Source organism: Chanodichthys erythropterus, chromosome 14 (assembly GCF_024489055.1).
Source record: "Chanodichthys erythropterus isolate Z2021 chromosome 14, ASM2448905v1, whole genome shotgun sequence".
NCBI classification, from domain to species: domain Eukaryota; kingdom Metazoa; phylum Chordata; class Actinopteri; order Cypriniformes; family Xenocyprididae; genus Chanodichthys; species Chanodichthys erythropterus.
Genome location: NC_090234.1, coordinates 21,395,506 through 21,420,505, shown reverse-complemented (window position 1 = coordinate 21,420,505; position 25,000 = coordinate 21,395,506). Strand labels below are relative to the sequence as shown.

The following is a 25,000-nucleotide window of genomic DNA, read 5'->3' as shown; positions in this document are numbered from 1 at the left end:
CTTTGTATCTATTTATTTATTCATTATTATTTATTCATACATATATATATATGTATATATATAATATACACATATACACACACACACACACACTTTGTGAATGTATTGAAATGTTGACATATTTCAGAAAGGAAAAAAATGAGAATAACAATTCAACATGTGGTGCATGTGCAACCTGAGCTTGGAAATTAATTTGACTGGCTTTCAGAAATTATCTTTGTGATTTGTGATTTGTTTTTGCCTGGACTTTCTGTGTGTAGTCAAAGAGGACAAAGACGACCCGATGGAGGATGAGGCGTCCATCCTAAGAAAGATGCGGAGGCTCACTGATTACTATGACGTGCACAAGGAAATTGGGAGGTGAGTCATCCGCCCGGAGCCTCACTTGGACACGCACCATTTATCTCTAATGATTTCCTCTGTCGGCCTAGAAACTCAAAGAGCCGACTCCATCAGCTTTTGCTGATGACAGATCTCAGGTCTTCTGACTCATCACACACGTCTAAGGTTTAATAAAGCATCAGCCCAAAAAAGCGTTGGCACATTATTAAAAATACACTTTTGGTCTGGAAGTATGCAATTTCATGCTCCACAATCAAAGGATGATTCAGCCACCTCAGAAGAGGCCATAAGACCCTTGAAATTTGAAGGTTGTAAAAATATGGGATACCTGCACTTCTTAATAAAGTTTGTACAGGTTCTGTATTGAGGAACTACCCAGAATCCCTTAATATAAATATTAGGGATGTCAGTTTAAAGCGATGCGTTCAATAAAATGAACACAAAAAATATATTACAGTAGCTTCTAAAGCCACTTTTTTTAAAGGTCTATTCAGTGATTTACTCATCTTCCACAACGTATTTGAATAACCTCCATTTGGGGTTTTCAAAAGGTTTATTATATTAATCAATTATTAATCAATATATTATGCAATTAAATTGACAGATCTAGTCATCATACTCCTCAAACCATGTCAGTTTTGATCCAGGTAAGATTTGCTTCAATGCGACTTTGAAACTGTTCAGTATAATATGGTCAAAGCCACATTTTAAAGGGAGGGTTATTTGTTTGACACAATGGTACACTGAGCGCTCGACTGGGCGGAGAGGAGTGCAGTCTTCGTGGCTCTGTATCTCTGCTCTGCATGCTGTTGCTCTCTCTGTGCTTTAATTATAATCTTCATGGCCGACTGCCACCGTTCTATTAAGACCTAAACCCGCTGAAAACAGACACATGCTACACACTCTTTTCCAAACCTAGTGAGTTGTCTGTTCTAAAAGGATGTTAAGGCATAATAGGAGTGCCCTTTGTACCCTTGTACACCTTTTGGCAACATTTTGACCACAGATGGTGAACAAAAAATGTTGATGATAAATATAGATTTTATGCATTCACATAAAAGTATTGAGAAAAATATTCGGTCTAACAAAACTTGAGTATTTAATGCAATATTTGTGTGTACATACACTACCTTTCAAAAGTTTGGGGTTATTTAAGATTGTTTAATGTTTTTCAGCCAAGACTGCATTCATTAGATCAAAAATACGGTAAAAACTGTAATATTGTGAAATATTATTAGGCTACAATTTAAAATAACTATTTTCTGTATTTTGTGAATTGTTCTTTTCTTTAGAGGGGCCTTCTCATATGTGAAGCGGGTGATACAGAAGGCAGGAAAGATTGAATATGCAGCCAAGTTTATTTCGGCTCGTGCTAAACGGAAGGCCTCCGCTCTGAGAGAGCTGAACATCCTGTCTCATCTAGACCATGAGCGGATCCTCTACTTTCACGACGCCTTCGAGAAGAAGAATGCTGTTATCATCATTACAGAGCTGTATCCTTTTATCATCTCTGAGAGCTTTAGGGATCACTGGCCATAAAAGCAAGTTTAAGTTTAACCTTTAAGTTTGTCTTGGTGAACTTTTTTTTATAGTTCATTGTTAGTCAGACCCTCCGATGAATAGTGCCCTTCTGCACTGAGATTTGCTAGAGCTGTTTGTGTAATCTGTACCTCATATATTCTTCATATTCACAACTGCCTTAGTCATATGCCTGTAATTGTTCCGGTGTGTGTTTTACTTCGGACCACCTGTGCTTTGACTGTCACAAACAGTCGTGTCAGGTCAGAGTCTCCAGTAAAAGGCACACAAACAAAGGGCATCTTACTTAACACATGCATTTACATAGAAAGTCTGAAAGACTTAAGTCTGCATTAAAATTCTGAAATTAAAATCAAATTTGAACAGAAAGTTTTAGGTTTTTTAAAAAATTAAAAAAAAACCAAAAAAAAAACAGAAAAGACAACACTCCCAACTTGTCACATATTGGCGCTTACTCAGGACCCCTTTTCGTCAGTTTTTAATGCACAGGGATAAAATTCCCATGCTCATCGCGTCTGTGTATGACACCAAAGGTTTCTTATTGAAAGCAATGGAGTACCCTACTTATCGAAAAAGGACGTTAAAGGGGTACTGTGCGTTAAAAAGTGACACCGAGGGGTCCTGACCAAGTGTTAATATGGGAGTATGTGTTGCAAAAGTACTATCTCACATCCAGTCTTGCACAATCACAATTGTTGTACACCCATCAATCACACCCATGTTGTAGTGATGAGTTGTCCACAAGTTTTGCCCCATCGCTCTGTTGTCTTTGACAATGTGTAAAGATGCCATGAGGAGCTTCTCGAAAGGCTTACAAAGAAATCAACAGTAATGGAGTCAGAGGTGAGTGAACCAATTTGTGTCCATAAAATTATGGACTATTCTGTGAACAGTTTGTCACATTTGGTTTGTCCTGGGCCATTTATCCTTGCATCCTCTAGTCATCTTGTGGATAAGGAATATATTATTTTATTTCACAGATGAAAGAAGCTTTAGATTTACTCAGAGACTTTCTGTAGGGATAGGCCAATGTGACATGTGTGCCTAAATCAACTGAATTGTTTACTGCAGATCCGATCCAGCGTGAGGCAGCTGTTGGAGGGTCTTAGCTATCTTCATCAGCTTGACATACTTCATCTAGACATCAAGGTAAGCATTATGTAATTTGCTGTCATCACCATTTCCTTTTATAAGTAAGCAATAATCACAGTAAGGAACCAATGTGTTGACTGGAATCCTCTATTTTTCCACTCAGCCTGATAACATCCTTATGGCAGACCCTACTAGTGATCAGATCCGCTTATGTGATTTTGGAAATGCTGTAAAGTTCACGCCTGATGAGGCACAGTACTGCAAATATGGCACTCCAGAATTTGTCGCCCCAGAGATTGTTAACCAGACACCCGTCTCCAAGGCAACGGACATCTGGTAACGCACCTGGTCCCTCTATCACAAAACGGCTCTTGAACAGATCTGTATGCAGCCTCTAAAGTGTCATGAATACATTAGTGTCTTTCTCACAATTCAGCTTTTTTTTTTCTTACAGGCCTATTGGAGTTCTAACATACTTGTGGTAGGGTTATGTCAATTATCTCTATAATAAAATTATTTATAGAATTTTAAATTATTATATTATGTTATATATTTACTTGGAATGTTCATCGCTAAAACAAGTATCTTCAGTTAAGACTTCATTAAAGAACTCTGTTTTGCAGTCTCACTGGAGTTTCTCCTTTTGCTGGAGAAAATGACCGCAGCTCTGTTCTCAACATCAGAAACTATAATGTGGCTTTTGAAGAAAGCATGTTTACCGACCTCTGCCATGAAGCCAAGGGATTCGTCATCAAACTGCTGGTGGCTGATAGATTGTAAGTGGAATCTGTGGGGCTTATCTGTTGCACCATGCTCCTGTTGATAATTTATTGTCAAGAAAATTGTTTCCACTGCTAAGAGCACTTTGTGTTAACTGCCAATTTGTTTAATGTTGTTTTATCTGCAGGAGACCGGATGCTAATGAATGTCTTCGGCACCCCTGGTTCAAGGTAACAACAGAGACTCATATTTAAATTAATACAACATATGTGCTTAATTTAAGTTGTGAACATTTCAGAATCAAGTATTTCCTCTCTATAACTCCTATGGAAACAGTTATTTACTTTGCCATTTTTAAATATATATTTCTTCCTTTTAGACCCTGAATAAGGGTAAGAGCATCAGCACAGAGTACCTCAAAAAGTTTCTGTCCAGAAGAAAATGGCAGGTAAGATAATATTAGTGACTTTTTTTCAGTGCTTAGAACATTATAAATTCTTTCCGTACGTCGTTGTAACAATGTTCACATCTCTTTTAGCGATCTCTTATCAGCTACAAGTCTAAGATGGTGATGAGATCTATACCTGAGTTACTGGACGACTCCTCCAGCCATATTTCCATTGCTGTTCCACGACATCTGAAACAAGGCTCACCACCACCTTCATCATCTTCAGATTCGGATGAAGACATTGATGAGTTGCCTTATATCCCAATGCCCCTCAACATGGAATTCTCAGGATCTAGAATGTCACTGACTGAAATTGTTGGGGATGATGAAATGACAGGTAGACCAAATGGAAATGCTGAGAGGCCTGCTTCAATTCATCAGAAGTCAGAGCTGATGGAAGTGGAGACGTCAGAGAGAGAGGGTGGAGATTCTAGGGGTAGAGGAAGGAAGAGGTCAACACAAGAACATGAAAAAGGATCATCTGATGAAGAACCAGCAGAACTGGCCAAAAGGGCAGAACAGGCCAAGAGACCAATGCGCAGAGGTTCAAGTATGGAATCAGATGAGCCAGAGGGAGCACGTCGCAGAGGAGAGTTGCGCAGAGGGAGCTCAGCTGACAGTGCCCTACAGCTCCACATCAAACCAGAGGAGGGCACAGAAGAAAGTCCAGCCGATGGAAGTAGAATTCTACAAAAGTCAGTATCTATGGAGCTTCCCAGGAGGAGCCCAAGCCCAGGGGCTGCAAAACTGAGCCAGGAAGACTACGCCCTGAAATTAGAACTGATGAGGCAGAGACTTCTCAGGGGTGGCTCTGTTGACAACAAGATGAGCGGATTAAGAGGACCATTGCTGGAGACATTAGGTATGGGGGATGAGAAGCGCTATGTGAGGGGATCTCGCCTTGGTAACCCTCCACTTGTTAGAGCAGCATCCAGCGAGTCACCTAGAGATGACATCCCAAAGACCAAAATACTCCGCAAAAGTGCTTCCTTCAGCCAGGGTGATTCAGAACCCATGCCCTTGCACAGACGGATTGGAGCACCTCTAGAGATCCCACTGGCACAAATAGAGGAGAGACGGCTGCAACAAGCTATATCTATGTCTGCTCTCACAGAGCCAGTCAAGGATTCTCGCCCCGTCACCCCAAAAATTCATACGCCAGAACCAGAGAGACATGAAAAGGAGAAAATTGAGGAAAAAGAGTCAGAAGTCTACGATGACAGTAAATCTGAAGACGTCAATGTTGTGTCAAAGACTAATGCAGATGAAGTCAGAAGCATTGATCAGAAACCTTGGGAGACAGATGCACAAGAGAAGGGCCAGAGCAAGTTAGAGGAACCCAGTGAAGAGTCTGAAAAAGTTGCTGAAATTAAGCAGAAGACCCCCATATCAGAGGAAACTATCGAAGAAGAGGAAGAAAGAGAGGATAAAGAGTCAGAGGAAGAAACGGAGCCTCCTGCTCCAGAGATTGAGGTTAAAGAAGTTGAGGATGATGTAAAGGCATCACCAAAGTCTCCAGAGATCATTGTTTCCACCAGCATCATGGTGACCCCAACAGCTGCCCCAGCTCCCAGCCCCCAGAGTGTCGTTTCAACCTATGTGACCCCATCTCTCCCTGCACGTACAGTGCTCCCGGATGGTAGGATGTCTGCATATGCCAGTATCATGCAGACCATCATGGTACCATCGGTCCAGGCATCTAGCCAACCTGACCCTGTTCCTGTCCCCACACCTTCACCAATGTCCACCCCACCATCAGTTCCAGTCTATGCACCTGTTTCCAGACACATCTCTGAACCAACCCTTCTATCAGCTTCTTCATCCAAATCAGATCTTCACCAAACCACTGAACATCCCGCAGTCTTTTCTCGGGTTGCCTCAACAGAACACCCTCCCAAAGAACCAAGTCCTCCTAAGACTCCCACTCGTGACTCACCTAAGCGAGAGCCGTCTCCTGGAAGCAACCTCCAGGACCTTGCATCTGAGGAGGTCTTCGAAGCTCGCTTCAAGAAGCGCGAGTCCTCTCTAACTCGTAGTCTCAAACGTTTCTCATTTCAGAAGACTGAAGAAAAGCCCACCACTGCTGCTCCTGAAACTGCAGAAGAAATGTATCGTCCAGGGCCAATTGGTGCTCCTTTAGAGTTTGTGCCCAGGAGGTTAGAGGAGAAATCTAAATCAGTTCAGGATCTTCGTGAGGCACAGAAGGACCCTGGATTCATGAGGAGACTCTCTATGCGCTTGAAAAGGACCCCATCCGTGGAGAGGCAGGAGGAGAAGCTCAAAGAGGAGGATGCTTCAGCACCCAGGAGACGTCTGTCCTGGGCACTGGGACGGAGGGGATCCCAAGAAAAGAAGGAGATTGAAATGGTGAGGTTGGATGGAGGTCCTGAGCCTCCCCCAGAGCCTGAGTCCAAAGCACCTTCGGAGTCACCTATCCTTGCCATGCGCAAGAAGATTGGCAGTACCATGGCAAGCTTATCCACAAGGATAAGGAGCCACTCTGAGGACAGGAAAGATGAAAATGAAGGCAAGACGGAGCACAAGAGGACACCTATATTCACCAAAATGCGGCGTTCCACCTCTGAGGGGGGCAGTCTGAAGAGGATGGGTGTCCCTCAGAACCAACTGGCTGCCCAGTCAGGGAAAGGGACCTCATCAGAATCTCTCGATTCCATGTCAAGCATCCAATCAGAATCAGCGGTTAAAGGTATGCCATTTTATTCTGGTTAATGTTCTAATTACATTAACTCTTTCATGTTTGTTGTCAACTCTTCTGACTTTAAAGACCATAATTTTTCTTTCCCAGGTGCAGATATTGAGCGTAGATCACGGTGGGACCGTTGGGGGTTGACAAGGGGAAAAAGGGACAAGACCGCTTCACAACCAGACATCCCAGCTTCCATTGCTAGGGAAAATGGCTCTCTCCGCTCTCGGCAGTACACACGTCTAACATCTGGTATTGCATGTTTTATTTGTGTATTTCACTGTAACGTCTGCACAAAAAGAGACATCTGTTTGATGACTTCCTGCTTTGTCACAAACATTTACATATGTCATCAATGAATCAATTATGCATATGGACTTGCTTTGGCACAGCTGTGGGAGATAAATTATAGTCTCACTGATTCTCTCAACAATTAGACTTCCCTCCTGTGTTCCATATCAAACTGAGGGACCACGTTCTCTTGGAAGGAGATCCCGTCACTCTCAGCTGCCTCCCTGCTGGCAGTCCTCACCCACACATCTCATGGATGAAAGGTCTGATTCAAATTATAATATTAGCTTCGACGGGACTAAAGATAAAAGAATCTGACCTAAATTGAGTACAACATGCTTAAAAGCTGAATATAAAATAACTACAATATTGTGAGTGTATTATCTCACTTCTGTAAAGATTTTGTTCACTATATTGGCTTCATGTTATTGTATCTGTAGAAGTTAGTTCTTTCAGTCTTTCATTTTATACTAAAAGATGATTAAATGCGTGCTGTATATTTCTTTGCAGCATGGATTCTAGATGCATTAATAGTCCCATGTGCTCACATAACCAAACCTGTTTATTTTTTGGCTATATATAGAAGGATCTGTTTTCACCTCAAAGTAAATGTCACCTCAAAGTAACACCACCGAAGTCAAAGTCTAAAATGTCAACATTAACATTAAAGAACATTAGGTTGTGGCTTTCAGATTATGATTTTGGAGAAAGTTTAAGCTCCAAACTAACATTTTTCTTTTCAACTTTGTGTATTCTCAGATAAGAAGCCACTTGAGATTGACCCAAGGATGAACTTGATATCCTGCCCTGATGGGAGACAGCTGCTGATGATTATGAAGACCACCAAGAAAGATGCAGGCCTTTATGAATGTGTGGCTTCAAACACACTGGCCTCTGTCACCAGCTCATGCGTTGTGTCCCTTGCTCGTAAGTTAAAAGACAAGAAAACTTAAAGGGTTAGTTCACCCAAAAATGAAAATTCTGTCATTAATTACTCACATTCATGTTGTTCCACACCCGTAAGTCCTTTGTTCATCTTCGGAACACAAATTAAGATATTTTTAATAAAATCTGATAAAACCTGCATTGCCAGCGAGAATACTTTTTGTGCGCAAAAAAACAAACCAAAAAAAATAATAATGACTTTATTCAACAAAAGCTTAGAAGCTTCATGAAGCGGTGTTTTAAAATTGTCCATCACTAGATATTGTTGAATAAAGTCGTTATTTTGTTTTTTTGGCACACAAAAAGCATTCTCGTCGCTTCATAACATTAAGGTTGAACCACTGTAGTCACATGAACTGTTTGTCTGAAAGTCTTTAGTAGCTTTCTGGGCATTGAAACTGCTGGCAATACAGGCCTCACTGAGCCATCGGATTTGATCAAAAATATCTTAATTTTTGGGTGAACTAACCCTTTAATATTCTGCTCTGGGAAATTGTTAGTGTATAAATTGCAGCAGTGCATAATACTTCATAACAAGAATGATTATCAGTACATCAGGCAAACTTAATTGAACTCAGAATACTGACATTTTCTGACATCGTTATACATGCATTCGTTTTTACACATTACTTTTCTCAACTTTGACATGTCACTGGACATGCTCACATCACATTGCCATAGTGATGTTGCATCAGATCTCATTGAAAGTAAATGAGATCTAGTCACTTTGCTGGAGGAAAGCTCTGTCAGTGTGAAAAACCCTTAAGGAGGGAATAAAAAGAGAAGTGCCACAACACGACGTTCCAGAATTTCTCAGAAAAGTAATGGCTAGAACAGAGATGAAAGTGGGACACAGTGAAAGAACAGTTTAATTTATTTTTTAAGAGTTAGTGCATAGCTCACAGCTAGACTCAGGAAGGAGCTCTTTTAGCCTTGAGAACAGAAATGCCATTGGCTTTCTAACATCGTGTGCAGTCTAATGCACTGCTTATCATTGTGCAAAGCCATTTTCTCCTAACAGCAGGCCATAAATTATTCACTCCTTTTTGTGCTTCAGAGCTGATTAATATGGAAAGGTGACTTGCTAGCAGAGGGGCAAATATCTTGTAGTTGCCTCACCTGACAGTGTTTTTATTTATTATTATTTTTTTGTGTGTATAGTGCCTGAAATGTGGCTATTATAATAGTATCCCATTTTTAACAGGGTTCCCATGATCAAGGAAAACCGTGGAAATTGTAAAAATGTGGGAAATTACTATAGCAAATATAAAGTTTAAAAGTTATATGATTGTTTAGTCCAGTATATAAAACTTGCTAAAGCCAATAATACACACTTACAAAAGTTTGGGGTCTGCAAGATTTTTTAAAAAATGTTTTTGAAAGACGTCCATGAAGGCTGCATTTATTTGGTCAAAATACAGTCAAAGCAGTAATATTGTCAAATAATATTAATAGAAAATAACTTTCCTATTTCATTTTTTTTTTTATTCCTGTGATGCAAAACTATATTTTAAGCAGCCATTACTCCAATCCTCATTGTCACATTATTCTGAAGAAATCATTCTAATATGCTAAATTGAAAGAAAGAAACAAGAAACATTTCTTCTTATTATGCTGCTTAATATTTTTTTATTCAAGTTCAAAAGAACAGCATTTTTTAATTTTAAATGATTTGTAACATTGTAAATATCTTTACGGTCACCTTTAATCAATTAAATGTTTGCTTGCTGAATAAAAGTATAACAAAAAGTACTTACTGACCCCAAACTTTTGAATGGTAGTGTATATTTGTCAAGACAGATCAACCAAACAAGAATTTGTAGTTGTAAAAACTGAATATTATTTTGTAGGTCTGCCTAATAGTCCTGGGACCCCTGAGGTTCCTCAGAAATATAAAAACACCGCCCTGGTTGTGTGGAGACCCTCAGACACCACGGCACCATGCACTTACTCTCTGGAGAGGAAGAAAGAGGGTTAGTAGACATCTTTCATTATTTATCTTGCTTTGACTGATGATTTAGAGTGGGATGTGTAAGGTACAGTATAATGTTGAAAAGATTGTCAGCTGCATTTTCTTATATTATTTTAAATGCAAAAAATTGCATTTTCGTAATGCTAATACTGTTTTGCTCCACCCTTAAAATCCACCCTCCATCTTGATTTTCCCAAATCAGTCAATTTTACTTTTTATTTGTTTAATTCATATGTAAATTTTAAAATAAATGGTGGAGAATGCACTGCAGAGGAAAGACAGTTATCATTCCCTTCTACTGCCCTCTTTTGGAAAGGATTGGTATTGCAGCTAATCCTTATTCTTTACAATGTTTATTTTCCTATAGGTGAGACTAACTGGCTGATAGTAGCCACAGGTGTGGCTGACTGTTACTACAATGTCATGGACCTTCCAGCTGGTGCCACATACAGGTTCAGAGTGGCCTGTGTGAACAAGGCTGGCCAGGGACCTTACAGCAACTTGTCTGAAAAAGTGATCCTGGACTCAACAGGTGCACAAAAGTTATTTTCAACTGTTTCATGCTGTCAGCAGCTAATAATTCACTAAACAAAATCTTCATATTCGTTGCAAATGAATCCATATTTAATGTATTTTGGGTCATATTTTCTTTTACCTTTTTAAGACAAAAAAAAGACAAAGACATGTCACAAAAACTACCAAGATTGTCTAGCTTTTACCACATGACAATGAATTTGAACCAAAATATTGTAGTTTGATTGGATATATGGCTTTGATGTCAACCACAAAATGTTTTTTCCACCTTTATAAATTTTAAGCTAACATTATACTGTATACACTACCATTCAAACTTTTTATTCAGCAAGGACAAATTAAATTGATCGAAATTGACAGTAAAGAATTTAAAAATGGTTATAAAAATTTCTATTTCAAATGAAGTTTATATTCATCAAGGAATCCTGAAACAAGTACCATGATTTCCACAAAAACATTAAGCAGCGACTGTTTTCAACATTGACAGTAGAAGGAAATGTTATTTTGAGCACCAAATCAGCTGTACTGTAAAATATATTAAAATAGAAAACAGTTATTTTAAATTGTAAAAATATTTTCACTATATTAGTTTTTTTGATCAAATAAGTGTTACCTTGATGAGCATAATAGACTTCTTTCAAAAACATTAAAAATCTTACCTTCAAACTTTTTAACAGTACAGTAGTGTAATATAAAGTAATTTTTAATGGAGCTTATGCATCTATGCATCTTCATTATTCAAATTCAAAGTCTTTTCCACAGCACCTCAAAAGTCCAGTGGAACAGTTGTTGTCAAAACACTTTCGTCAGCTCCGCCTCCTGCACCAGCAGTAGTAAAAACTACCATGACTTTACCTGCAATGAAGCCTGCTGCAGTGAAACCGGCTGCTGCACCACCGACTACTTCAGCGCCCTCTACATCCCAGCCAGTAAAACCTGTATCTCCTCCTGCGTCAACTACTACACCTTCCCCTGCTGCCCTTCCCCCGAGTCATCGTACTGTACCTGATATTCAAACTCCATCTCCCGGAATTCCTACTCCTGCCAAAGCTAAGACCACTCTTAACATCACTGTGGCCAAACCCTCCCCAGCATCCCCTGCAGCTCAACCTCCTCCTGCCAAACCTTCACCACCCGTCGTTCTGCCCAAACCTCAAACCCCCATCAATGTGGTGTCCCCCCTATCTCAAACTCCTCCAGTGTCCCCACCTCCACTAGTGTCCCCTCCGCCCGCTATCGGCAAGCCCATCTCCTCGGTGCCTATGTATGTCCCTACCACCACCACAGCACATGTGACCCCAGTCACCCCAAACACGCCTACTCCAGCCCTGTCACCACCAGTGGTGTTAGTTACAAGTCTGAGTCCCGTAGGGGAGGGTACTGGCACACCCAATCGTATGACCCCAAGTGGAAGAGCCACTCCATCTGGACGCATCACTCCTACAGGGCGCAGGACCCCTATAGGAAAACCTGGAGACTTGACCCTAAGGCAGGGCGTCCCCCAGAAACCGTACACATTCATGGATGAGAAAGCAAGGTAAAGTGCGATGACTGATCAGTTTTATATTACCTTATGTTAGTGTCACAAAATAGCCATTTATCAAATCAACATCAAATAATAAAATCAAAACAACATCAAATACAAAGGTAGCTGTAAGTAATCCATATAATAATATAGCATGATAAACTGTGTTAGAATATATTTTAAATAATTGGCTGCTGTCTATCATCAAGTAAATCAGCTTTTGATGTACCTGCTGTTCCCACATTCCCACAGATCCAGGATCCAGAAACAGTGCTTTTCAGGTTTTTCAGGTGTCTAACAGTAATCAAATATAAAATATCACTGCATATTATCTTTACTGTATAAATTAAATAAAGATTAATCATTATTGAAGTTAGAAAAACTATTCAGTCAAGAGCAGTGAGTGATTTCTTTGTTATTTGTTGTTTGATTTAACATTAAAAACAGGCAGCAGAAATAGTTTTTTTTTCCCTTTAAGACATGCACAATCCAGTACATATACTGTTACACATGCGCTGTCTTTCTCGACTAATATACGTTCACTTAAGACATAACCGACTATGTTTGCTAGGATATTCGCCAAGACGGGCATGTTGACATAATTTTTGTATGAATTTAGCCGCTGAAGCGCAAGACTTGAAAGAGAAGTCAGTATTTGCGCGCTGACTGAAATAAGCGTGTGCGCGCTCCAGAAGAGCGCACACAAATCTTCTCACAGCGCGTGCGAGTTCTCTTTCGCGTCTTGTTCTTGAAGGTTTAAATCAGCGAGGCTTAAATGAGTTTAGTTTAAACCAAAGACTATTGAATAACGCAAGACATGTCACTCGTATTGTTTTGAATGGGAGAAAGTGTAACGCACAATATGGCGGAATAAGTCCCGCCTCCTAAATAAGAGCCAATCGCCTACTGGTAAAGTCATCGCGTCACTTCAGCGGCCGTTAGAATCACCGGTTTCTATAGAAACAGTCAGACGCGCGCCTCCAAAGAGACGCGCATTTAGGTCTGCGTATGCGCATTAGCTTGATCCAGCCTGAAAAATACATTTTTTTGTCATGATTCTGGCGTTTAGAAACAAAATTTATGAGCCGGTTGTTGTTAGATTTCATTGGTGATTTCAAATATGAAATTTAATCGTAAGGTTGGCGAACAGTTTTGGAGAATTTGATGTTTCCCCATTCAAAGAGACTGCATGATGCCCAGGATGCCCGAGAGGCGTTTCAAAGATGGCCGCCGAGTGAAATGACTTGTCTTAAAGGGACTTTGGTTTAAACACAGATAGCAACGTGTGCTGTTCAGGTCTCACCTGCGCTCACGCACTATCATGATGGCGTAAATGACTGGACATTACAGCAGACGGCACTCGCAGTTAACAGTTTACAAAGAGTGACTGTTCTGTCCACGCTTTCTGATTATCGTTGTTGTATCGTTTTGCGCATCCATCGACTGAAACATACATTATCTGAACTCTGTCTGTCTGTTTTCCACGTTGCTATTTTAAATAAACCATATTAACCAATAGATGCGCCGTCATTCGAGATGGGCCGCGGTGCAAGTGCGTACTGAACTGTAAGTGGAGAACCGTACAGTTCGATTTTTTACCGAGAACCGTTGCACCCCTAATCTATATATATCCGAGTCCTGATCGGGAGGTAACGTCCGATTCCGATCGAGTCAGAAACCACGTGATCGGGCCCGATTTCCGATCACATGATCGGATCTGGACATCCCTACTTTTTACTCAGAATTGCCTGATATAAAGTCACAATTGGATGTTATAAAGTCGGAATAGCATGATATAAAGTCGCAATTGTAAGTTATATAGTCAGAAATGTGTGATATATAGTCACAATTGCGAGTTATAAAGTCAGAATTGCCTGATATAAAGTAGCAATTGCGAGTTATAAAGTCAGAAAAGCGTGATATAAAGTCGCAATTGCGAGTTATAAAGTCAGAAAAGCGTGATATAAAGTCGCAATTGCGAGTTATAAAGTCAGAAAAGCGTGATATAAAGTCGCAATTGCGAGTTATAAAGTCAGAATTGCGAGTTATAAAGTCAGAATTGCGTGATATAAAGTCGCAATTGCGAGTTATAAAGTCAGAAAAGCGTGATATAAAGTCGCAATTGCGAGTTATAAAGTCAGAATTGCGAGTTATAAAGTCAGAATTGCGTGATATAAAGTCGCCATTGCGAGTTATAAAGTCAGAATTGCGAGATATAAAGTCAGAAAAGCGTGATATAAAGTCGCAATTGTGAGTTCTAAAGTCAGAATTGCGAGTTATAAAGTCAGAATTGCGTGATATAAAGTCGCCATTGCGAGTTATAAAGTCAGAATTGCGAGTTATAAAGTCAGAAAAGCGTGATATAAAGTCGCAATTGTGAGTTATAAAGTCAGAATTGCGTGAAATAAAGTCGCAATTGCGAGTTATAAAGTCAGAATTGCGAGTTATAAAGTCAGAATTGCGTGATATAAAGTCGCCATTGCGAGTTATAAAGTCAGAATTGCGAGTTATAAAGTCAGAAAAGCGTGACATAAAGTCGCAATTGCGAGTTATAAAGTCAGAATTGCGAGTTATAAAGTCAGAATTGCGTGATAAAAGTTGCAATTGCGAGTTATAAAGTCAGAGTTGCGTGATATAAAGTCGCAATTGCGAGTTATAAAGTCAGAAAAGCGTGATATAAAGTCGCAATTGCGAGTTATAAAGTCAGAATTGCGAGTTATAAAGTCAGAATTGCGAGTTATAAAGTCAGAATTGCGTGATATAAAGTCGCAATTGCGAGTTATAAAGTCAGAAAAGCGTGATATAAAGTCGCAATTGCGAGTTATAAAGTCAGAATTGCGAGTTATAAAGTCAGAATTGCGAGTTATAAAGTCAGAATTGCGTGATATAAAGTCGCCATTGCGAGTTATAAAGTCAGAATTGCGAGATATAAAGTCAGAAAAGCGTGATATAAAGTCGCAATTGTGAGTTATAAAGTCAGAATTGCGAGTTATAAAGTCAGAATTGCGTGATATAAAGTCGCCATTGCGAGTTATAAAGTCAGAATTGCGAGTTATAAAGTCAGAAAAGCGTGATATAAAGTCGCAATTGTGAGTTATAAAGTCAGAATTGCGAGTTATAAAGTCAGAAAAGCGTGATATAAAGTCGCAATTGCGAGTTATAAAGTCAGAATTGCGAGTTATAAAGTCAGAATTGCGTGATATAAAGTCGCAATTGCGAGTTATAAAGTCAGAAAAGCGTGATATAAAGTCGCAATTGCGAGTTATAAAGTCAGAATTGCGAGTTATAAAGTCAGAATTGCGTGATATAAAGTCGCCATTGCGAGTTATAAAGTCAGAATTGCGAGATATAAAGTCAGAAAAGCGTGATATAAAGTCGCAATTGTGAGTTATAAAGTCAGAATTGCGAGTTATAAAGTCAGAATTGCGTGATATAAAGTCGCCATTGCGAGTTATAAAGTCAGAATTGCGAGTTATAAAGTCAGAAAAGCGTGATATAAAGTCGCAATTGTGAGTTATAAAGTCAGAATTGCGAGTTATAAAGTCAGAAAAGCGTGATATAAAGTCGCAATTGCGAGTTATAAAGTCAGAATTGCGAGTTATAAAGTCAGAATTGCGTGATATAAAGTCGCAATTGCGAGTTATAAAGTCAGAAAAGCGTGATATAAAGTCGCAATTGCGAGTTATAAAGTCAGAATTGCGAGTTATAAAGTCAGAATTGCGTGATATAAAGTCGCCATTGCGAGTTATAAAGTCAGAATTGCGAGATATAAAGTCAGAAAAGCGTGATATAAAGTCGCAATTGTGAGTTATAAAGTCAGAATTGCGAGTTATAAAGTCAGAATTGCGTGATATAAAGTCGCCATTGCGAGTTATAAAGTCAGAATTGCGAGTTATAAAGTCAGAAAAGCGTGATATAAAGTCGCAATTGTGAGTTATAAAGTCAGAAAAGCGTGATATAAAGTCGCAATTGCGAGTTATAAAGTCAGAATTGCGAGTTATAAAGTCAGAATTGCGTGATATAAAGTCGCCATTGCGAGTTATAAAGTCAGAATTGCGAGTTATAAAGTCAGAAAAGCGTGACATAAAGTCGCAATTGCGAGTTATAAAGTCAGAATTGCGAGTTATAAAGTCAGAATTGCGTGATAAAAGTTGCAATTGCGAGTTATAAAGTCAGAGTTGCGTGATATAAAGTCGCAATTGCGAGTTATAAAGTCAGAAAAGCGTGATATAAAGTCGCAATTGCGAGTTATAAAGTCAGAATTGCGAGTTATAAAGTCAGAATTGCGAGTTATAAAGTCAGAATTGCGTGATATAAAGTCGCCATTGCGAGTTATAAAGTCAGAATTGCGAGATATAAAGTCAGAAAAGCGTGATATAAAGTCGCAATTGTGAGTTATAAAGTCAGAATTGCGAGTTATAAAGTCAGAATTGCGTGATATAAAGTCGCAATTGCGAGTTATAAAGTCAGAATTGCGAGTTATAAAGTCAGAATTGCGAGTTATAAAGTCAGAATTGCGTGATATAAAGTCAGAATTGCGAGATATAAAGTCAGAAAAGCGTGATATAAAGTCGCAATTGTGAGTTATAAAGTCAGAATTGCGAGTTATAAAGTCAGAATTGCGAGTTATAAAGTCAGAATTGCGAGTTATAAAGTCAGAATTGCGAGATATAAAGTCAGAAAAGCGTGATATAAAGTCGCAATTGTGAGTTATAAAGTCAGAATTGCGAGTTATAAAGTCAGAATTGCGTGATATAAAGGCGCCATTGCGAGTTATAAAGTCAGAATTGCGAGTTATAAAGTCAGAAAAGCGTGATATAAAGTCGCAATTGTGAGTTATAAAGTCAGAATTGCGAGTTATAAAGTCAGAAAAGCGTGATATAAAGTCGCAATTGCGAGTTATAAAGTCAGAATTGCGAGTTATAAAGTCAGAATTGCGTGATATAAAGTCGCAATTGCGAGTTATAAAGTCAGAAAAGCGTGATATAAAGTCGCAATTGCGAGTTATAAAGTCAGAATTGCGAGTTATAAAGTCAGAATTGCGTGATATAAAGTCGCTATTGCGAGTTATAAAGTCAGAATTGCGAGATATAAAGTCAGAAAAGCGTGATATAAAGTCGCAATTGTGAGTTATAAAGTCAGAATTGCGAGTTATAAAGTCAGAATTGCGTGATATAAAGTCGCCATTGCGAGTTATAAAGTCAGAATTGCGAGTTATAAAGTCAGAAAAGCGTGATATAAAGTCGCAATTGTGAGTTATAAAGTCAGAATTGCGTGAAATAAAGTCGCAATTGCGAGTTATAAAGTCAGAATTGCGAGTTATAAAGTCAGAATTGCGTGATATAAAGTCGCCATTGCGAGTTATAAAGTCAGAATTGCGAGTTATAAAGTCAGAAAAGCGTGACATAAAGTCGCAATTGCGAGTTATAAAGTCAGAATTGCGAGTTATAAAGTCAGAATTGCGTGATAAAAGTTGCAATTGCGAGTTATAAAGTCAGAGTTGCGTGATATAAAGTCGCAATTGCGAGTTATAAAGTCAGAAAAGCGTGATATAAAGTCGCAATTGCGAGTTATAAAGTCAGAATTGCGAGTTATAAAGTCAGAATTGCGAGTTATAAAGTCAGAATTGCGTGATATAAAGTCGCAATTGCGAGTTATAAAGTCAGAAAAGCGTGATATAAAGTCGCAATTGCGAGTTATAAAGTCAGAATTGCGAGTTATAAAGTCAGAATTGCGAGTTATAAAGTCAGAATTGCGTGATATAAAGTCGCCATTGCGAGTTATAAAGTCAGAATTGCGAGATATAAAGTCAGAAAAGCGTGATATAAAGTCGCAATTGTGAGTTATAAAGTCAGAATTGCGAGTTATAAAGTCAGAATTGCGTGATATAAAGTCGCCATTGCGAGTTATAAAGTCAGAATTGCGAGTTATAAAGTCAGAAAAGCGTGATATAAAGTCGCAATTGTGAGTTATAAAGTCAGAATTGCGAGATATAAAGTCAGAATTGCGTGAAATAAAGTCGCAATTGCGTGTTATAAAGTCAGAATTGCGAGATATAAAGTCAGAATTGCGTGAAATAAAGTCGCAATTGCGTGTTATAAAGTCAGAATTGCGAGTTATAAAGTCAGAAAAGCGTGACATAAAGTCGCAATTGCGAGTTATAAAGTCAGAATTGCGAGTTATAAAGTCAGAATTGCGTGATAAAAGTTGCAATTGCGAGTTATAAAGTCAGAGTTGCGTGATATAAAGTCGCAATTGCGAGTTATAAAGTCAGAAAAGCGTGATATAAAGTCGCAATTGCGAGTTATAAAGTCAGAATTGCGAGTTATAAAGTCAGAATTGCGAGTTATAAAGTCAGAATTGTGTCTTTTTTACTAATTTATAGTTTTTGTACAATGGCCCCCCAAAAAATGTGGACAAAATGTATGAATGTTTTGCACAATATAACAGATTATCAAACCAAGTGGAATTTATTTTACAAAAATATAAACCTTTTTCAAAGCAAAAATAATACGTTTATTATTAGACAAATAAATTATTTAAAACTGACAATTGATCATCATGTATTTTTTTCACCACAGAGGTCGTTTTGGTGTGATCAGAGAGTGTCGGGAAAACGCCACAGGTAACCTGTACATGGCCAAGATTGTGCCGTATGAGCCTGAGAGCAAGGAGACTGTGTTACAGGAGTATGACATACTGAAGTCCCTCCACCACGAGAAGGTCATGGCTCTGCATGAGGCCTACGTCACCCCACGCTACCTGGTGCTCATCTCTGAGTGCTGCTCAGGGAAAGAGCTGCTATATAGTCTGATTGACAGGTCAGAGACTGCTGCGGGCTTTTTCAGTCCTTCCCCAACACTGTTTTGCACCATGGGCTACTACACAACACTTGACTTGATGGTGTACGGGGTAGTTGTATGGTGTTTGTGAACAGGGCTATGAAAAGTACTGAAAAAATATACTTGATTTAAAGTATAGGAACTGTGTCATAATTTTAATCAATTAAAAAGCCAAAAATATACTTTATATTTTTCATATTTGATTGTACTTCATTATCAAAAAAACAACATTAACCAAAACAAATAATTTAATCAATAATTAAACATTATTTAAAAATATTATTTATAAGTTTCTTTGACAGCATTAAGTTTATGAAGCATATCTCTGATTGTGAAGCTCTTTGTTTATCTCCCTTCCTAGGTTCCGATACTCAGAGGATGACGTGGTGGCATATATCGTACAGATACTTCAGGGTCTGGACTACCTGCACAGCCGGAAAATCCTGCATCTGGATATCAAACCAGAGAATATCATTGTCACTTACATGAATGTTGTTAAGATTATTGATTTTGGTAGTGCACAGACCTTCAATCCACTGTTCCTGAAGCAGTTCTGCCCACCCATTGGAACTCTAGATTATATGTGTAAGACAACATTTTTATACATATTGTTTCATATTTCTTTCAGCGTTTTCTTGCTAATAATAAAGGGGGACCTATTATGCCCCTTTTTACAAGTAAAATATGAAGTTTTAGCACAGAATACCCCACAGATCATTTTTTTATATCATGTTAAATTTGCCACTTTTGTAGTGTGAGCAATAACACGTCCTTAAACAGTCCAGAAACAGCCTTAAATGTTTCAGAATCAACCTTTGTGTAAATCCAGCATTGAAAAGACCCTCATTTGTGAAGCAGTCCGGTGCAAAATGATATACTTTAACAATTTTAACAACATAAGTTGTGATAGGTGCAAACTTATAAGACTTTACTGAATTTCTTTGGAAAATTTCCTTTAAACATAAAATGTAACCACAATGTCCTCAGTGACTCAGATGGCGGCAGTTTAGGGAGACTCTTATGTGCATTGGTACATCCCAAAACACAACACTTTTAATGCCTCTTTGGCGCAGAAAAAATCTTAGTCACTAGCTAACTACTGTTCCTTTAGCAACCACTTAGAACACAAAGTCACATTTCAGTAGTCAAAGTCATGTTACAAATGTAGACAAGTGACTTTAATTATTTATTTGCATTATATTCTTAATCATCTTATTTTGTATGGTAGTTCTTTGTTATTCCTTCTCATTTAAGTAATTGTGCAACTCTTGACACTTTCTAATGTATTTTAATCTCTGCTGATTACTGAAAGCCCCTGAGATGTTGAAAGGAGACGTGGTGGGTCCACCAGCTGACATATGGAGCATTGGCGTATTGACTTATATCATGTGAGTGCTATCCACTGCAACTCTGTCTTTGAAATTAAACGGAGACTATTCTGATTTTGAATTGATTCTGATTCTTGATTTTAAATGTCTGATTTTGCCGTATAGTGCTTTCTGTGTTACCTGCAATTTAGTTAGCAATCTTATGTCAGCGGGAGCATTTGAATCATTACAATTGTTTTGTCTCATGAGTTTTGTCTTCACATTCCAGACGCTCTCTGAAGCTTGTGTGCTTGTCTGTGATTATGTTTGACTTAAATGCTATTCTAGTGTGTAACTCGAAGCTTTTGTCATGCTGTACATCATTCAGGCTCAGTGGGAGACTGCCGTTTACAGAGAATGACCCTGCTGAGACAGAGGCCAGAATCCAGGCAGCCAAGTTTGACCTCAGTAAGCTCTACCAAAATGTGTCCCAAAGTGCCTCTCTGTTCCTCAAAAAGATCCTGTGCAGCTACCCTTGGTAAGTAAAAAAGTGCATTAAAAAAATCATGTGTAAATCTCAAGAAACCAGTCAAGAATATGTCTGAGTCACATTTCACCCAAAATAGAAAGAAAAACGTTTTATTTTGCATTGTGAAATGAGGCCTTTTTATGACCATTATTTTTTTTGCATTGTGACATTACATTCATGACAATTAAACACATTTTTCTTTGCAATTCTAATTACTGTAATTATACTGATTTTAATAAAAAATAACTTTATGTGATTTTGTTTTAATTGAATAAAACTAACAACTAACAGTAAGTGAGGATCTAATTAGAATCATAATTGAGAATCATTGAGACCAATACATTTTAAATTATTATAATATTAATATTTGAACATTGAATAATGTATTTAATGTACAATATATATTTAATATAAATAATATATTTTAATATTAAGATTTTGATAAAATAATAAAAAAACTAAATCACTATATTTCATTGAATAAAGGTTAAGAATATTGAAAAAATATATATATTTATAATATTTAAAATAATTTACAAATTAGATCCTCATTCCTGCTGTAAAATTATTTCTTAAATATTTCCAAATATTAAAATAATTTAGAAAATAGATCCTCATTGCTTTTGTAAAATGACAAAAAAATCACATTAGTAATGCACAAAAACATATTTTAATTATATATTCAATTTGAAGTATTTATATACATCATAGTAGTTTTGCTTCTTTTTTAACTGATTTTTATTGAATAATGTGATAAATAATTTTACAACAGTAATGAGGATCTAATTAGAATCACCATTGAGAATTATGGTAATTTCTAAATTATTTTAAGCATATTTTTTAAAATAAATTATAATGTATTCTTTTTGGAAACATTTTTTTGCGATTCTGTTTGGCACACGACTCATGTTTGTGGCACACGAACAGCACCTTTCACCTCTCAGTCATCTGGCTTTCAGTATGGGCCAGGCTATGTGTCTTGATGTTAACTGATTCCTCCGTGTCTGTGTTTCAGGGCTCGTCCTACCATTAAGGACTGCTTCAACAACTCCTGGCTGCAGGACGCTTATCTAATGAGACTGCGGAGACAGACTCTCACATTTACCACCACACGCCTCAAGGAGTTCCTAGAGCAGCAGCAGCAGGTCAGGGCCGAGGTGGCAACAAAGCACAAAGTCCTTCTGCGTTCCTACCAGAGCACTCCACAAACCCCGTCCACCCCCTCAACGCCCGGCACCCCTGCAGCACCCATCTCTCAGTGAGCTCCACCACTGGACGTCCTCCAGAGAGATGAGAAGACGGCTCCGGGGTTCTCCAGGATAAGGACAGAGAGAGACACAGCCTCAGGAAAAACCCAGACCTTGGTGGGCCCTTAGGGGGCCGGTAAATGTGCGGTGTGTGTAAGCAGATCAAGCACAGATTCTTCTGGCCTCGCCACAGCGTTTACGCCACCTGAAACACACACACACACAAAACCTGTCGTCCAAAAGTGTAATGGATTTCAGTGCATTTACCTCCGTTAGCTGTGGCCAGCATGCACAGTGCAGTTGTGTTTATTGTTCAGGACGTCATCCTTACTTTAAGCTCCTCTCGTCCTGCACTTCTTTCCTATGACTTTTTGACAAACCTATTTTAGAAATTCTCAACATTGCATCTCTAGCAAGTGGTCAGGAACTTGGACCCATCCTGGTTGAGAAGAGTGACTGTATTTCATACACAAAACTCAATCAAGAAGACTAGTCCATCACTCGACGCAAAAAATGTCATGTCAATGTGTATTTTTGTGGTGTCTTCCAATTGTGAACCAGGGCCTTGAGATTTGTGGAAAATGGTGTATATCTTTTTTTGACCTAGTTTTTATGGCATAAGTAATACTTTTATTACTGCTAGTTGTTATACTGTGGTGATTATCAGTATATATGAAAACTATTGACTGAAATCATGTCCTCAAACAAGATGCATCTTGTCTTTTACTAAAGTGTTTTGATCTAAACTAAAGAGGATTGACTTTATTGTAATATTGAAAGGCCTCGCAGCTTTAGGGAGTGACATTTTTGCAAGAATTTCCAGTTCATCGAAGCACACATGGTTTGGTTTTCCCTGACACTCAACTTTTGATATGTTGACGTCTTTGCGTTTAACACCAGGAATGTATTATATATAGCAGATTTCAGTGCATACAGCATGCATCGGTACAAATTCCTCTTAATAGCGTATCGGCAGCATTGGTTTTCAGAGAAAACTCAGTCCCTGTGAATGCAAGAGGATGGTATAACGGCCAAAGCTGAGTTTATGTAGAGATCGACTGATTCAAGATGTGCTTGGAAACTACCTAGTGATCTTGTAATGGATGGATGGAATGGAGATGTCTCAGACAAGTGCCATTTTTTTCCTGAAGGGACTAGAATATGTTGTAAAACATATGTTAGCTGCTGCATTGAATGTTTATGAGAATCTTTAGTATATTATTTTGACATTTTTTGCTGAAAGATTCATTTATAGCCATGAATGAGAGTAACTTTATGGTTGAATGATTATCATCATCTTTGGTCATTTAAAAAAAATAATCTTGTTTTGATCTAAATCATACAATATATATATATATATACACTATATTAAGATATAAACATCTGAGATTTTTTTAATGACTTAATGAATGATCAAAAGCAGAACACGTATTCTTCAATTTTACAGATGGAAATATATGTCTAAAAAATTATTTTATGAACGTGTGTTGATCTTGATTCTATTTTATTAGAGACACTGTTATATTACTTACATAGTTTATATTATTTAGATTTATTTTTGAACAGTTTGCATCCTGTTTGGTGAAACAGAATCTCGATTTCTTTTTTATTTGTTTGTTTTGTTTAGATGTTAATTTATCTAATGGACAAATGAGTGATTCACACCCACAAAAAACATTAAAAATCATATTCACAATTACAGCAAACAAACTTGCTAAGCGAAGTGAGAGAAAAATAATATTCGGGAAAACTTGGGAATTTACATTGGAATTTTCTATAGTGAATATGAATTTTGCCAGTTATGCTCAACTCAAAAAATATTTCATTGGTTAGAAAATGCTCTTGTGAGTTAAATTTCCATAAACTCCTTATCCAGTGATCATGAACAAAGATACGGAAATCCATTGGTCAAAAAGTGTGGGAACACTGCAGTAATGTCCTATTGTGAGCTCATCTATCCACACACAGCAAGTCACCTATAAAATACATAAATATTGGCTTGGATTATAAATAGCTGTTTGCTTGTTTTATAGCAGTACTTACTCTGAGACTCAGTGCAAACTCTCTTCTGTTTTCCATCACTTTGCATAAAAGCTAACTTTGGGTTTGTTCTTCTATCCGATTTGTTTATTATTTGTTTTATCTTGGGTTATTCAAATTGTTCAAGCTTCTAGTTTCAAATAAATTACGGTGCAAAAACTAAAAGTGAGAAAAAATGGAATCACAATAAAGAAGTAAGATTTCAGACTCAATGTGTTTTTGTGAATAAGGTTTTATATTATTTCATTTTGTGTGCGTGTGTGTGTGTGTGTGTGTGTTTACTACTCTTTCAGTCATGCCGAGCAACCCTTTAATGTGAAACTAAATCAAGCTTTTCTGGAATGAATTATGTTGCACTAAAACAGTGACAATGTGGAGAAAATATGAATGTTTTACAGTAGAATGAAGTGTGTATATGTCGAAACCATGACTTTTCATGAATAAAATCAGCTGTCAGCAATACCCATCAGACTCTAAATTAATTTATTATTATTATTCCAGCCATTCCAGTGTCTCTATAAGTGCATCTAAGTACTATTCCTAAGTGGAAATGGTCTGAATATCATTAGGAGACTCTTCAGAACAATAACATACTAATTCAACCAGACTTAGATTAGACTCCAGTAACTCACACTACATTCATGTGTTCAAGTAAGGCCAATCCAAATGTTAGGACTCTCAGGCTTTCTACATGTGCACTATTTTATTTTGGACTGCTCTTAACCTTAGTTGTCCTTTCATTCCAGGTTGAGTATATACAGCAAAACTGCTCACTCTAGAGCACATGTTGATCTTTTATCAACCTCAGCATGTCATCTTGAAGAAAAAGATCCACTGAGGGGCAAATGCTTTGGTATTTAAAGGCCTCCAGTCTCAAACTTGAGTACTCTCTATGGACCTTTATTTATAAAACTCAGGCACAA

The 25,000-nt window shown here is 37.9% G+C and overlaps 1 protein-coding gene across 4 annotated transcripts in view; it reads left to right on the top strand.

The window, feature by feature from the left end:
• spegb (striated muscle enriched protein kinase b) overlaps positions 1–24,528 on the top strand; it is a 92,631-nt gene extending 68,103 nt beyond the window's left edge. For all 4 annotated transcript variants that reach the window (XM_067408686.1, XM_067408685.1, XM_067408690.1 and 1 more), the window contains 21 exons: positions 261–360; positions 1,635–1,835; positions 2,667–2,724; positions 2,953–3,030; positions 3,137–3,309; positions 3,428–3,454; positions 3,597–3,749; positions 3,881–3,923; positions 4,073–4,141; positions 4,232–6,848; positions 6,948–7,097; positions 7,283–7,399; positions 7,896–8,063; positions 9,932–10,054; positions 10,421–10,585; positions 11,350–12,124; positions 18,694–18,933; positions 19,316–19,539; positions 20,267–20,342; positions 20,650–20,799; positions 21,806–24,528. In XM_067408686.1, the coding sequence (XP_067264787.1) occupies positions 261–360; positions 1,635–1,835; positions 2,667–2,724; positions 2,953–3,030; positions 3,137–3,309; positions 3,428–3,454; positions 3,597–3,749; positions 3,881–3,923; positions 4,073–4,141; positions 4,232–6,848; positions 6,948–7,097; positions 7,283–7,399; positions 7,896–8,063; positions 9,932–10,054; positions 10,421–10,585; positions 11,350–12,124; positions 18,694–18,933; positions 19,316–19,539; positions 20,267–20,342; positions 20,650–20,799; positions 21,806–22,052 (5,954 nt within the window). In that variant the 3' untranslated portion in view covers positions 22,053–24,528. The remainder of the gene's footprint in view (positions 1–260; positions 361–1,634; positions 1,836–2,666; positions 2,725–2,952; positions 3,031–3,136; positions 3,310–3,427; positions 3,455–3,596; positions 3,750–3,880; positions 3,924–4,072; positions 4,142–4,231; positions 6,849–6,947; positions 7,098–7,282; positions 7,400–7,895; positions 8,064–9,931; positions 10,055–10,420; positions 10,586–11,349; positions 12,125–18,693; positions 18,934–19,315; positions 19,540–20,266; positions 20,343–20,649; positions 20,800–21,805) is intronic.
• The last annotated feature ends 472 nt before the right edge of the window (positions 24,529–25,000 follow it).